The sequence below is a fragment of the Tamandua tetradactyla genome, chromosome 11 (assembly GCF_023851605.1).
Source record: "Tamandua tetradactyla isolate mTamTet1 chromosome 11, mTamTet1.pri, whole genome shotgun sequence".
NCBI lineage: Eukaryota > Metazoa > Chordata > Mammalia > Pilosa > Myrmecophagidae > Tamandua > Tamandua tetradactyla.
In genome coordinates, this window is record NC_135337.1 from 32,364,864 (window position 1) to 32,379,056 (window position 14,193).

The window sequence follows — 14,193 nt, forward strand, 5'->3', positions numbered from 1 at the left end:
CCCACTAGGCCAACTGTTAAGAGTCAGTTTTACTTATTAATAAGTAATTCTGTAAGACAGTAAATATTTTTTAGTGAAAAGGGCTTCATATCTTTAACTACTGCCAAATTTTAAATATTTCCACTTATTGTGGAATAGCAACATACATATATTTATTTACCTTACAAAAATATGTGCTCAGCACTAAGCATGATTCTAGCTTCTGAAATATCATATCCTATATATTATGACCACTAAAATATAAGTCAACTTCTTAATCTTGTGTTCAACTGCAGAAACACTGACCTGGAACAGATGGAGGGATTTTTTTCCCAAAATTCATAAGTGGTTTAAGGATTTTTTTTTTCAGGAATAATAATAATAGTAAGTGATAAACCATTCTATCTATGTACCAGACATTTTCCTAAATCCTTAATACAATTAATTCATTTCATCTTCATCAAAGATAGGTATTGCTATGCCCACTATAAAGATGAGAAAATTGAGGTGCAAGAGGATAAGTGAATTAACCAAGTCCCAAAAATCTTGTATGTAGCAGAATCAGAATTTGAACCCAGGCAGTCTAGTAGCTTCAGGGTCAATACTCTACTTATTATTACATTTATAAGCATTATATTATTACACTTACTCTTTTAAGTATAGGAAATTTTTATTTTAGATTCTGATTTTAGAACTTGATCTTCACTAAACACATAACTCCACTGTCACTGCAATACCAGATTGAATACCATCTTTACACATATAAGAGACTGCTCTGTTATGTTTTCCCCCACTAGTTAAATTTAATAAACAAAAATTCACTTACTGCTTCTCTTCTCCTCCGCTCTTGTTCTCTCTCCCTTGCTAAATTACGTTCTTTCAGAAGCCAGAGTTTGCATTTATCTTGAGCTTTCAAAGACTGCTGATCTTTCAGCTCTTCTCCAAGGCATTTGTTTTGCTTTTCACTTGAAAAAGATTCTAGAGTAAAGCCATTACCAAGCTCCCTTAAAGAAACAGAGCACAGTTTATAAAGTGACTTTCAAGTTTCTTTAAATCTTTTATTACAAAGTTATATTACTAAATGACAAACATAAGGCAATGATCTAGATAACCATTGTCATATGCTTTGACATTATTTGTAAGCTTTATTTTTGATGTATTAACTTTTATGTAGGGCAATCTGTACTAAAAAAGAAAAAGGTTTAGAAAAACTACAAGCAAAGTACACCACCCTCTTCATACCTACAGAATGGAAACAACATCAAGATCTTCCTGGAAAATAATAGTGTCCTTAGACACTTATTTCTTTTCCCTTCAAAGTTAATGTTACTAATTAGAAAAATTACCAATAAAAATCTACTTTTTGCAATTACAATTTGCTCTGTGTACTACTACATAGCTGAACCATAGTCACTTGACAAATCTGAAATTTAATATATTAAAAATATGTAGCCATGTCTTCCAAGGCTTTTTTTAATCCAGTAAATTACAGACCTCTGGTTTTCTTGGGGTACTTTCTGTTCCTTTGTATTTTGTTCCAGATGTTTTCGAATTAATTCCTGTGTTCGAGCTTTTACTTCTTTTTCAATTGCTGCTTTTCTAAATTGGTTGAAGAGCTTATCTGAGGCTTTCAGTGTACCTGATGTCTTGACTGGTTTGCCTAAACTTTTCCAAGAGTCTGCATTCTTGATCTTTATATCCTAAATAAAATGTTTGATTCAGTCAACATTTATAAATACCAACAAATTTTGGAAGGAAGACAATATTTTTTGATATAGCAATAGATTAAGATTCCAAGGGCCTTCATGTACTTTTACTAAACTTACATTAAAAGGTTATTAAAGTAAAAAATATATATATATGAAAATATAACAATAAGCTAAACTCAATTATTCACTTAAGACCACATTAAAGTAGCAATTATTTTAATTAAGGTATATATATATTAACTAAATGACAATCTGCAGGGAATATAAAAATAAATAAACCATTAGTGTAATCAAGACCCCTGTGATCCTCTAGTGAAAATAAAGCAAATATACAGGTGATTAATAAAAGACAAAATAATATTATGCCATCAAGAATGGCATAGGGACTTCCGGAGAAGATGGCGGCTTAGTAAGATGCGCGGGTCTTAGTTCCTCCTCCAGAGAAGCAACTAAAGAAACAGAAACAATACAAAACAGCTCCCGGAGCCACGACAGAGACCAAAAAGACAGCGTACCCCATTCTGGAACGGCTGAACAGGCAGGGAGAATCTGCTGCGGTGAGATACCCAAGGGGCGCGCGTTTTCCCGGCCGGGGCGGCTGGCGACTGGGGTCCCCTCCACGCACGTGGCTCCCTGGTCTGACTGGGAACGTTGGATAGTGGGGCCCTCCCGCCACGCTTGGCGTCTCGGGCCAGCTGGGCAATTTGGACCGGCACTCCCCCAAGCCAAGGCGGCCGGCGAACCCCGCCTCCACGCGCGGTTTCCCGGACCGACTGCGTGATTCGGATTGGCAATTTAAAGGAGACACAGCATCTTTTACTGGTGGGCCCCGCAGACAGACAAGCGCCACGAGCGCCACCTACTGGGCAGGAAAAGAAAAACAGAGCCCAGAGATTTCACAGGAAAACCTTTTAACCAGCTGGGTCCCACACCCAGGGAAATCTGATCAAATGCCCAGACACCAGCAGAAAATAATGGATGACGCTCGGAAAATTGAAGATATGGCCCAGTCAAAGGAACAAACCAATAGTTCAAATGAGATACAGGAGCTGAGACAACTAATGCTGAATATACGAACAGAAATGGAAAAACTCTTCAAAAACCAAATCAATAAATTGAGGGAGGACATGAAGAAGACATGGGCTGAACAAAAAGAAGAAATAGAAAATCTGAAAAAACAAATCACAGAACTTATGGGAGTGAAGGACAAAGAAGAAAAAAATGGAAAAAACAATGGATACCTACAATGGTAGATCTAAAGAGACAGAAGCTACAATTAGTGAACTGGAGGATGGAACATCTGAATTCCAAAAAGAAACAGAAACTATAGGGAAAAGAATGGAAAAACTTGAGCAGGGGATCAGGGAACTGAATGACAATATGAAGCGCACAAACATACGTGTTGTGGGTGTCCCAGAAGGAGAAGAGAAGGGAAAAGGAGGAGAAAAACTAATGGAAGAAATTATTACTGAAAATTTCCCAACTCTTATGAAAGACCTAAATTTGCAGATCCAAGAAGTGCAGCGCACCCCAAAGAGAATAGACCCAAATAGGCGTTCTCCAAGACACTTACTAGTTAGAATGTCAGAGATCAAAGAGAAAGAGAGGATCTTGAAAGAGCAAGAGAAAAACAATCTGTCACATACAAGGGAAACCCAATAAGACTATGTGTAGATTTCTCAGCAGAAACCATGGAAGCTAGAAGACAGTGGGATGATATATTTAAATTACTAAAAGAGAAAAACTGCCAACCAAGACTCCTATATCCAGCAAAATTGTCCTTCAAAAATGAAGGAGAAATTAAAACATTTATAGACAAAAAGTCACTGAGAGAATTTGTGACCAAGAGACCAGCTCTGCAAGAAATACTAAAGGGAGCACTAGAGTCAGATACGAAAAGACAGAAGAGAGAGGTATGGAATAAAGTGTAGAAAGAAGGAAAATCAGATATGATATATATAATACAAAAGCCAAAATGGTAGAGGAAAATATTATCTAAACAGTAATAACACTAAGAGTTAATGGACTGAATTTCCCAATCAAAAGACATAGAATGGAATACGACCCAGCAATACCACTGCTAGGTATCTACTCAAAGGACTTAAGGGCAAAGACACAGACGGACATTTGCACACCAGTGTTTATAGCAGCATTATCTACAATTGCAAAGAGATGGAAACAGCCAAAATGTTCATCAACAGACGAGTGGCTAAACAAACTGTGGCGTATACCTACGATGGAATATTATGCAGCTTTAAGACAGACTAAACTTATGAAGCATGTAATAACATGGATGGACCTAGAGAACATTATGCTGAGTGAGTCTAGCCAAAAACTAAAGGACAAATACTGTATGGTCCCACTGATGTGAACCGACATTCGAAAATCAGCTTGGAATATATCATTGGTAACAGAGACCAGCAGGAGTTAGAAACAGGGTAAGATAATGGGTAATTGGAGCTGAAGGGATACAGACTGTGCAACAGGACTAGATAAAAAAACTCAAAAATGGACAGCACAATAATACCTAAGTGTAATGTAACTATGTTGGAACACTGAATGAAGCTGCACCTGAAATATAGTTTTTTGTTTGTTTGTTAAAAAAAAAAAAAAAAGGAAATAATTTGCTCCTAAGGCACAAGTACGATGATACTTAGGCATAATGATATAAAAGAAAAAGTGAGTATTACCTGAAGCATTTATAATTTTAATATTCAAACATAGCAAAATCTGGATGAAAATTAAAAAAAAACACCTTTCCACAAACTACTTTCTTTTAAGGCTTTTGAAGTATCTATTTTGAAAACTTTGAAGGTGAACTGTCTACTTATAAACCTTGGTACACATACTAATTGGGTGACCTTGGTAAATTTACAAAACTTTTGTTCCTCAGTTTTCTATTCTATAAAATGAATGTAAAAATAATAACTACCTTGAAGAGTTATGATGATGGTTAAATCCGTTCATATATTTAAAGTGCTTAAAATGTGTATTAGATATTCCAAATATGTGAATGTTATTATTTAATGATGAGCATACATTATAATTACCCATTCAAATATGTAACTTTTATACAAGTAGGTATATACAATAGCAAGCATAATCTTTAAGGGTAAGTTTATACATATTATATTAAAATTCATAATGTGTACATTTTCAACTTAGAAAATCTTGGACATAAAGGATTTATGATAGCAATATTCCCAGAACCTTATGGATGTAAGTTATTTGGGAAAAAAGTTATATTCAGTATTTCTTAAAAGTAGAAGCCATAAAAAAAGAAGAAAACAATCATTATGACTGTGATTCAATACTGGCATATTTTGTTTAAGTTGAAATAAAAGCTATTTAAAACTTTAAAAAAAAAAAAAAAAGAATGGCATAGGATTTATTTAAAATCCTCTGACAAGTTATGTCTTTCCTTTCTCTGGTAAGAAAAGAAAACTAACTGATTATGATCACTATTTTTAATCAAGATATACCATGGTATACATCAGGTGGTTCAAAAGAAAATTTAAAAATTTTTCTCGCAGTCACATTTAATTAGTAAGAAGAAACAGATAAAACTAATCTTTATATATTCGATTCAACCTAATATACCCTAAGTATTACTATTTCAACATGCAACCAATATAAAAGACTTAAGATATTTTGTCTTTTTCATACTAAATTTTCCAAATCTAGTGTATATTTTAAACTTATAGCACAGCTCAATTCAGATGCAAATTTTGATTAAAAATAATTGATCTGTATTTAGATTTCATAAAATTTACATTTGAAAAAAGTAGATGTACATAATCAAGCATTTCCAAATATACTTTAGCTTTCCAATAACTGAATCAAGTATCAGTTTTTCAATTTAAATTAATTCAAAATAAATAAATTTAGAAATTTAGTTCCTCAGTTGCACAATTGTATGTCATGGACTCAATAGCCAAATTTGGCTAGTACCTAGTAGATAACCATATTGTCTAGATGGCCCATTTAGGAATAACCTTCCTATCTGTGGTAAGGAAAGAGGATTGATTATTCAATGACTACACAACTGCTATTAAAATTTATTTTTGATAATTGTATTCTTGATAATTATGTCTGATTGTTATTTTGATGTATTTCCATGAAAACTGTCTAGGAAAAACATGTCTAGGTCCACATTTGAAGAAGAAGACTGGATATATCTATGGTCTTTAAATTTCTGTCCTGAAAGAGGCCAGAAAATCCTTTCCCTTCTCTCTCAACCATACATTTTACAAAGACCTTCACCAACAGCTACCTAGTTGTGCTTGTGAAGTCTTCACAACAAGTTGCCAAAAAAACCTTTGCTTTTTCCCTTTGTATGGAATGGGCTAAATAGTAGTTCCAGAATTTGTTTGTCTATTCACTCAGTTTAAAATTCTAACCTTCACAAAGAGATCTGATACCAGGAAGGCAAAACCTGGTAGTATATTTAATAGGGAATAAAGGATGGATGAAACCCTCATCTCTGACTCTGTGTCCTGAAATTTCTATTTCATTGGAATGAAATTTTGCCAAACCTTAAAACATAACAAAAGTTCATGTGTGGGTTTTGAGTACATAAAGAGAGAAGTTAGGAAAGTTTTTCAGGTATCACTGAGAAGGATGAGAAGATTTGACAGGGAGAAATGAGGATAGAAAACTTTCCTCATGAAAGAAAGAACATAAAGGTACTATGAAGTGTATCTTGGGAGGAGTGAGGAAGTAGTTCAGTGTCAAAGAGTTACCAGGCATATGGTTAAGACTGAAATAGATTAGGGTCATAACATATATGTATTTAGTCTTCATTCTAGAAGCAGAAGTTAGATATCACTGCTTCCAGTGATACAGGTTTCATACAGATAAGTAATATGATCACAGCAGTACAAAAGGACTAATCCAAGAATGTTAAAAGTGGAAATGGATTAGAACAGGTAGATCTCAAGTTAGTGAGACCAGTTATGAATGGTAAAAGAGCTCAGATTAAAGGAATAAGCTCTGGTTTATGTGTTGGGAATGGAAAAGGAGACATCTTTGGAAGTAGAACCCAAAGAATTTCAAAACTCCTTGGCTGTAGTGGGCTAAGGAGTTGTCAAAAATGATTAAAACATAAAAGAAGTCAAAAGCCAGAAGCAGCTACAGATGACAGAATCTGAACAAGGAAGGTGGGGGAGGGAGGGTTAATAAGTAAAACTCATCTATTAAAGCAAATGACCCTCCCCTCCCTCATCGCTGTCTTTGTGAGAGTACCTGCATGTTCTCTCACATATGCTTTCGATAAATTTTCTGCCTGCTTAGAAAAAAAAAGTCTAGTCTAGAAATATATGTTTGAATCATTTGAATAGAGACTATAATTGAAATCACCATAGTGAATATCTAGTCAGAGAGAGAACTGGAAGAAGTTCCTTGGTTTCTCCCTTTAGGAAGAATGTGTCAATTTTGGAGGTCACTGGCTTCTTTGAAAGGGCAAATTATATGTATGGGGATTGGCTAGAGACTAGGTAAAGGTAGCAGGGTGGTTCTCAACTGGGAGTGATTTTGCCCCTTCCTCCTGGGGAAGTTTAGAAATGACTGGAGATATTTTGGTTATCACAAGGAGGTAGAAGAAATGGTACTAATGGAATCTAGTGGATACGAATTAAACTAAGTTCTTCTTGATAAGCATCCTACGATGCACAGAATCATAGCCAACAAAGGATGATCAGATCCAAAACGTCAATAGTGCCATGGCTGAAAAACCCTGGTTTAAGGAGCAGACAGGTAGTGAAAAGATTGAAAGGGATAACAGAGGCTTATAAAAATGGCAGGAGAGCTCCTCGATACATCTGCTGAATGAAAAGAAAATTAAGAACATATATAGAAGAGTTCATTTTGCCAAAAAGGGACACCCTTTCCAGAGGCAGAAGAAAAACCAGAAAAAGAATGGAAAGCTAGGTGCTCTGAATAGAAAGATGAGAAGCTGAGAGAGTTTGTTCAAGTCTTTTATTCCAGCTCTTATTTAGGCAAGATGCTTGAACTGCCCAGGCCACAGTTTATTCACAAAGACTAGTTCTCAAAGATCTCTTCTAGCAGCAAAAATCCTCCTTTCGATAAGTGGTAATATGCTAAAAGAGGGGGCAAGAGTGGGAAGTGATGTCAAGAATGAAAATGGTTTGCTTGCCCATTTGTTGTGAAGAGCGCAAGTTACACAATTCCATTCCTTCTTAAGCTTTCAGTCCAATGTTTCAGTTCCTCCTGTCTGCTAGGAACTGTGTGTACCTGAACACTATTCTTCCTATCCTAAAGGGGATGGATGACACTGCTGTTGCTCAAGTAAAAAACAAAAACAACAAACCACCACCACCAAAAACACAAAATTAAAAATAATCTCAACAAAATACCCCAATTAAAAATAATCTCTAATGTTAATAATTACTGGCAGAGCAGTATGTAAGAAAATTAAACATATTAAAGAAAGCACACAAGCCAAAGGAGTATGCTCCTTGTGGTAGAATGCTAGATTTCCTAAGTGTGCCCAAATAATAAGGTCAGTACACTAGCCTAAGATTTGACCTCTGAAGTATTTGTAAGGAAAAAAAGAAAAAGAAAACAGGGGAGGGGGATTTGTAAATGTCATCATTAAAATCAATTTCTGACAATAAGACTCAAACACCTAGAACAGTACTTGATGTATCTAATATATCCCAAACATCTAGAATATTTGTTGAAAGAATTATCATTTGAGGTTTGAGATTAACTTCAACTAAGACTCCATTTAGAAATATTCCCCAACAAATTCTAAAAAGTAGTTATATAACATGCTTTCAAATTAGGATCTCTGGCAAATACAAAAATGATATTATCTGCAAGAAAAGCCAAAAATGGGGACTAATGGTAGGGGGTGAGAGAAGGGTGTTATTCACAGGTAATGCTTTTTTCTTTTTTAAATTGGCAAAAAATAGCTATTCAGATTTCAAATCTCATTCAGTTAGGGCTAAAATATCTTTTGTGCTACTTCATCATATGAATAAGTTTTCTTAACATCTCCCTATCTTTCTTAACATAGAACAGGTTGGGCCTAATAAGCCAACTTCAAAAAATGACAACATGATTTAATAATGTGGCATTTTATATGTTTCAAAAGAAGACAATACGGAAATTTGTGTTGTACTGTGATCAGATGAATTTTTGAAGAGACTTAATTTGGAGGGGAAGGGGAAAGAGTCTGTAGGTGATTCCTACTCAATTTAAAATACCTTCAAGATTTGTGGGAAGAGATATGTTAGATAAATAATATTACTTTTACCTTCTGCACAGGACCTTGACATTCAGATTCTAACACATTTGTGCCAATATCACCAGACTGATGCATCACAGTAAGACCATTCAAGTGTTGTTCAGAATCACCTAGATGCAAACATTTTTAGAAGAACATAATCAATATATTTCATCATCCTTATCCAGAATTTGATTTCTTTTCATTCCAGGTAGAAACTATGAAACAAAGTAATCAATTCCTTGATGTTCCTAACTTGGGAATTTCTTAGCTGGGGACTTATTATTACTTTACTGTAAAATATTTGTCATTTGAAATTTGATCCTGTTTTTTTTGTCAACATGAAGAATAAGAAACATTGTGGTTCCCTCACCAAATCCATTTTACCTGTCTCCCTGGAACAGCAGCTTTCCAGTCTGTAGCTGAGTTTAGTCCCAGGGGTGCATCTTGATTTGCCCCAACCAATCATGGTAATCCTATCTCCCACCAGTAACTTATTTAGGAAAGAGCAGGTATAAGGCAATATGGACTTCTAGGGAAAGACGCGAACTGGGTGGCCAATTTGAGAACAGAGAACACACAGAGGACAGAAGAACTAAGACACTAGACACAGAGAGATAGAGAGGGAATAAGGGTGAGAAGCGCAAAAGGCTTCTTTGAGCAGCTATGATGAAGAGAATAAGCTCTGTAATTCCTTTGGTTTTTCGTTTTCATCCGAATATTTCATTTTTTATTATGGTAGAAGAAAACTACAGTAATAGGATTTGATCCCTAATCAAACCATGCCTAAACAACTGACTTAATTTGAACTATGGGTTATGTATGCCAATAAAATTACTTATTGCTTAAGTCAGTTTGAGCTAAATTTTCTGTCATTTGCAACTAAGAGCACCCTGATGCACTAAATTTAATTGAGTCATTTCTGCTTCAATTCTCTCTAATCCTGTCTACAAGTTCTAATGAGTGGGAAAAGGACAGAGAGGACAAATCACGTATTTACTGAGTTGCTCTCTGTTAATCAGCTTCTCAAGCTAACAAAGTACTAGTCACTTACATGCTGTAGGAACTTAAATTTAAGATTCTATCACCCATTTAGAACTCCATCTATATCAAATCTACACTATCACTAATTATGATCAATTCCTTGGCTGATTCTCTAGCCCTAGCACCAGTAGAATCTGAGGCTAGAAGAAAGCAAGAAATATCAAAAGGGGTAGAAGTGAGGAGATAAGACAAAACACTGTCAAAGAATGCATGATAGAAGAATAAATTTTAAATTTGTATGTCCTCACATAGTTCAAGTACCCATGTTTCTTCAGTTCAAGAAGGAATGGGAAAAAAAGGGAGAAAAACTATAATTAAAAACTACATCTTCTGTCTGTTTGAGACCAAATACATTTAGGAAGCAGAAAGAAAACATGGCAAGTAAAATAAATTTTAAAAGTACTCTCAATTTGCTGAGTCTAAGATGGTAAGAATGGTTATGCCATTTCAAAGAATCTTTGAAGATTAAGGAAAGGTAAATACAGTTTTGATAGATTGTGTTTGAAATGGTTGCATGATGTTCAGATAAAGACATTCAGTAGAATGGTATAAACATGCTTGGGACATGAATAGGTTTGAGTTGCAAAAATTAGAATAAAATCATAGACACCGAGTAGAATGGAATTCAGGAAGAATGGATACAGTACGGCTTTCCTGCCTTTTAGATACTGTGACATGTAGAAAATGATCAATGTAAAGGACAGCTGGGTAAATGGGAAAGATGCTCCAAGCCTATTGCTTTGAGAGCTAAGAGGATCGTTAGCTTAGTGAACCTAGTGCTTTGGAAAGTTATTGGCAACTTCTGGAGTAAAGTATAAAGATACACTTAGGGATGTAAACTTGAATAGCATCAACATTTGAAGGTTGGCAGATAAAGAGATGCCTGTAAAAGAACATTCAGAGGGGCTGGGGGAAAATCTAAAAATAAATTGAATTTTGGAGTCAGCCCAGATCAGAACACTGGAAAAGGGCTGTACCCCAAGGCACTTAGAGACAGGTACCAGGAAACTTGTGGACTGGGACCAGCTCTGAAAAGGGATTTTAAAAACAAAACAAACTATTGTAAGCAGCTCATCAGAGAAAGCCTCTGGCATTTTCAGTTGTTAGTACTGATCCAGGCAAGGGCAGAATTAAGTCACAAGTTAAGTGAAGAAGTTAATTCCCTAAAGGAGTTATTTTCCCCAGAAAAAGGGAGAGGGGAGGCAGAACCCAGCTCAAGTGATGGCCCTGAGTCAGAGAATTCAGACCCCATGGGCTAAGCCCTAAACTCACCTTCTACATCAGTCTCTGTCTCAAGTAGCCCCTGACAGCTACAGGGTCAGTTTAGAATTAAAGGCATCACTGAACACAGGTGAAGAGCTGGAGGCTGACAAACACCACCTGCTGAGAAGGACAGGAAAAGCACAGAGTCTAGAGGCTTCACAGGAATCTCTAACAAGCTGCTGGGTCTCATCCCCAGGGAAACTTAATACTGATTACACCCACCTCCTGAGACCAGGGTCTGTCTAGTCTGGGAAAATATGACTAGGGTCAATGATATCTGGAGAGACCATCATAAAAAAAAAAGTACAACTTAGGAATGGCAAGAACCAAAACACAAGAGCTTAAAATTCTTAACAGTTAAACAAGCTATGCTAGAGGTCTAGAATAAGCTAAACTGAACACCAAAAAAACAGATAGAGAACAAAGCCAACCAACAAGAAAACCGTACGTGAAAGAATGAAAATGACCTCCAGAACAACTAATAAAGGAAAGCAGATGCTGAGAAACTAAGAAAAAATTATAAGTTATACCAGGAAAAATGAAGATATGGTCTACTCAAAGGAACAAACTAACACTTCAAATGAGATATAAGAGTTGAAACAACTAATTAATGTTGAATCAAACATGTTAAATCAAGTCAAAAATCAAATCAAGTTGAGGGAAGATAAGGTAAAAGAGATGAAGGATATAAAGAAGAACTCAAAAGCCTGAAAATATAAATGGCAGAATTTATGGGAATGAAAGGCACAATAGAAGAGATGAAAAACACAACTGAGATTTGTAACAGTAGATTTGAACAGGCAGAAGAAAGGTTTAGTGAACGAGAGGACAGGACATCTGAAATCCTACACACAACAGGGAAAAGAATGGAATCCTACACACAGACAGGGAAAAGAATGGGAAAATATGAGCAGGGTCTCAGGGAATTAAATGACAACATGCAGTGTACAAATATATGTGTTATAAGTGTCCCAGGAGAAAAGAGGGGCAAGGAGGCAGTAAGAATAATGGAGGAAATGATCACTGAAAATTCCCCATCTCTTTTGAGACTTAAAATTACAGATCCAAGAAGCACAGCATACCCCAAACAGAAAAGATCCATACAGATCTACTCTGACACTTACTAATCAATTTGTCAAATGTCAACGACAAAGAGAGAATTCTAAAAGTAGCAAGAGAAAAGTGATCCATCATACACAAGAGAAACTTGATAAGACTATATACATATTTCTTAGGAGAAACCATGAAGTGAGTAGGCAGTGTTACGAAAGATTTAAAATTCTGAAAGAGAGAACCCGCCAACCAAGAAATCTATACACAACAAAACTTTCCTTCAAAAATGAATCACAAGGTGGGCCACAGTGGCTCAGGAGGCAGAGTTGTTGTTTGCCATGCCAGAAACCCTAGTTCATTTCCTGGTGCCTGCCCATGCAAAATAAATAAATAAATAAAATAAAATAAAAAATAAAAAATGAATCACAAAGCAAGTTTCAAATATACACTGAGAGAGTTTGTGACCAAAAGGCTGTATCTACAAGAAATACTAAAGAGACCATTACAGGCAGATAGGAAAAGACAGTTGAGAGAGGTTTGGAGAAGAGTGTAGAAATGAAGACTATCAGTAAGGGTAAAAAGAGAGAGGAAAAAAAGATATGACATACAAAATCCTAAAGACAAAATGACAGAAGAAAGTACTGCCCTTTATAGTAATAACATTAAATGTTAATGGATTAAACTCCCCACTCAAAAGACATAGACTTATTTAGAGGTAAGAACAAAGCCAATCAGGTTGGGATTAAGGTAATTCAGAACACAGGGGTAAGAAAGAAATTGTCTATATTTTAGAACCATACCATCTCTTTGAGACCAAAGGAAGAAGTTTATTTTGTCCGGAAACTAAATTTTTTGTAGCACATAATCTAACTCGACCTGTCTGGATAGCTCATTTGAACAACTGACAGGGAGTCAAGAATAAGAATGAGTACCTTTAAGCCTGTATAGTTTAATGAATGCCTGGATACATCCTAGAATATAGTAAGCAGATAATCAAAAAGTATTGGCAAAGCCCCTTGAGAGATGGGAGGAAAAAATATAGAACTATTAAATTTTACCATCAGGGAATCCCCTGATATTGTGTCAAACATTAGGGACACCCAAATCAATAGGCCAAGCCCTTGATCTTGAGGCTTACTCTTATGAAGCTTAAGTAAGTAGTGGAGAAGCTTAACCTACCTATAGGCATGTCTAAGAGTTACTTCTGGAGGATCTCTTTTGCTCAGATGTGGCCTCACAACCTCTAAGCCCAACTCTGAAAATGAAATCATTGCCCTCCCCTCTACATGGGACATGACATCCAAGGGTGAAAGTTTCCCTGGAGACTGGTAGATGACTCCAGGGATGAATTGTTAACCCCATGGCCAACAAAAGGGGGAAAAGAAGTATAACAAATAAGGAATCAGTGGCTGAAAGAGTTCAAATAGAGTTAAGAGGTTCCTCTGGAAGTTGCTCTTATGCAAGCTTCAGTTAGACATTGCTATGTATCATAACTTGCCAAACCCTAACCAAAAGCATTGCAGCGATCCTAAAGAACTCCTAGAGCAATATACAAGATTCCACAAGGGTTGCACACACTAGAGTAACTTTCCAGAAACCTACAACCTCCAGATGGGTCCCTGGACCAGGTAAGTCCAGAAACCTAGAGGGCCCAGCCTCTGCAGAACATCAACTAGTTTCATCTCCTTGCCACATATTATTGACAACCCCTTCCAACATGAAAAAGTTAGAATGGCCACAGCCCAAATACCCCTAAAGAATGAGATAGAAAGATCAAAGGTGATGGTGGAGTTATACAGAGAAGATAGGATTTAACAAACGAATATGATTGCTGAATCATTAAATTGATTTCTCTTTTAGTCTCCAGTATCTTAGAGAAGCTAGAAGTAAAAACCA

The 14,193-nt window shown here is 35.9% G+C and overlaps 1 protein-coding gene across 7 annotated transcripts in view; it reads right to left on the bottom strand.

Moving 5' to 3' along the window:
- The window catches only part of BRDT (bromodomain testis associated), a 79,944-nt gene that overhangs the window by 20,833 nt on the left and 44,918 nt on the right, over positions 1-14,193 (bottom strand). For 6 of the 7 annotated variants that reach the window (XM_077120286.1, XM_077120284.1, XM_077120288.1 and 3 more), the window contains exons 15-17: positions 8,968-9,068; positions 1,474-1,679; positions 806-983 (exon numbers count right to left, since the gene is read on the bottom strand). In XM_077120286.1, coding sequence (XP_076976401.1) covers positions 806-983; positions 1,474-1,679; positions 8,968-9,068 — 485 coding nt within the window. Of the gene's footprint in view, positions 1-805; positions 984-1,473; positions 1,680-8,967; positions 9,069-11,060; positions 11,365-14,193 lie in introns of those variants that run through there. The other variant, XM_077120290.1, reaches the window with a different exon arrangement.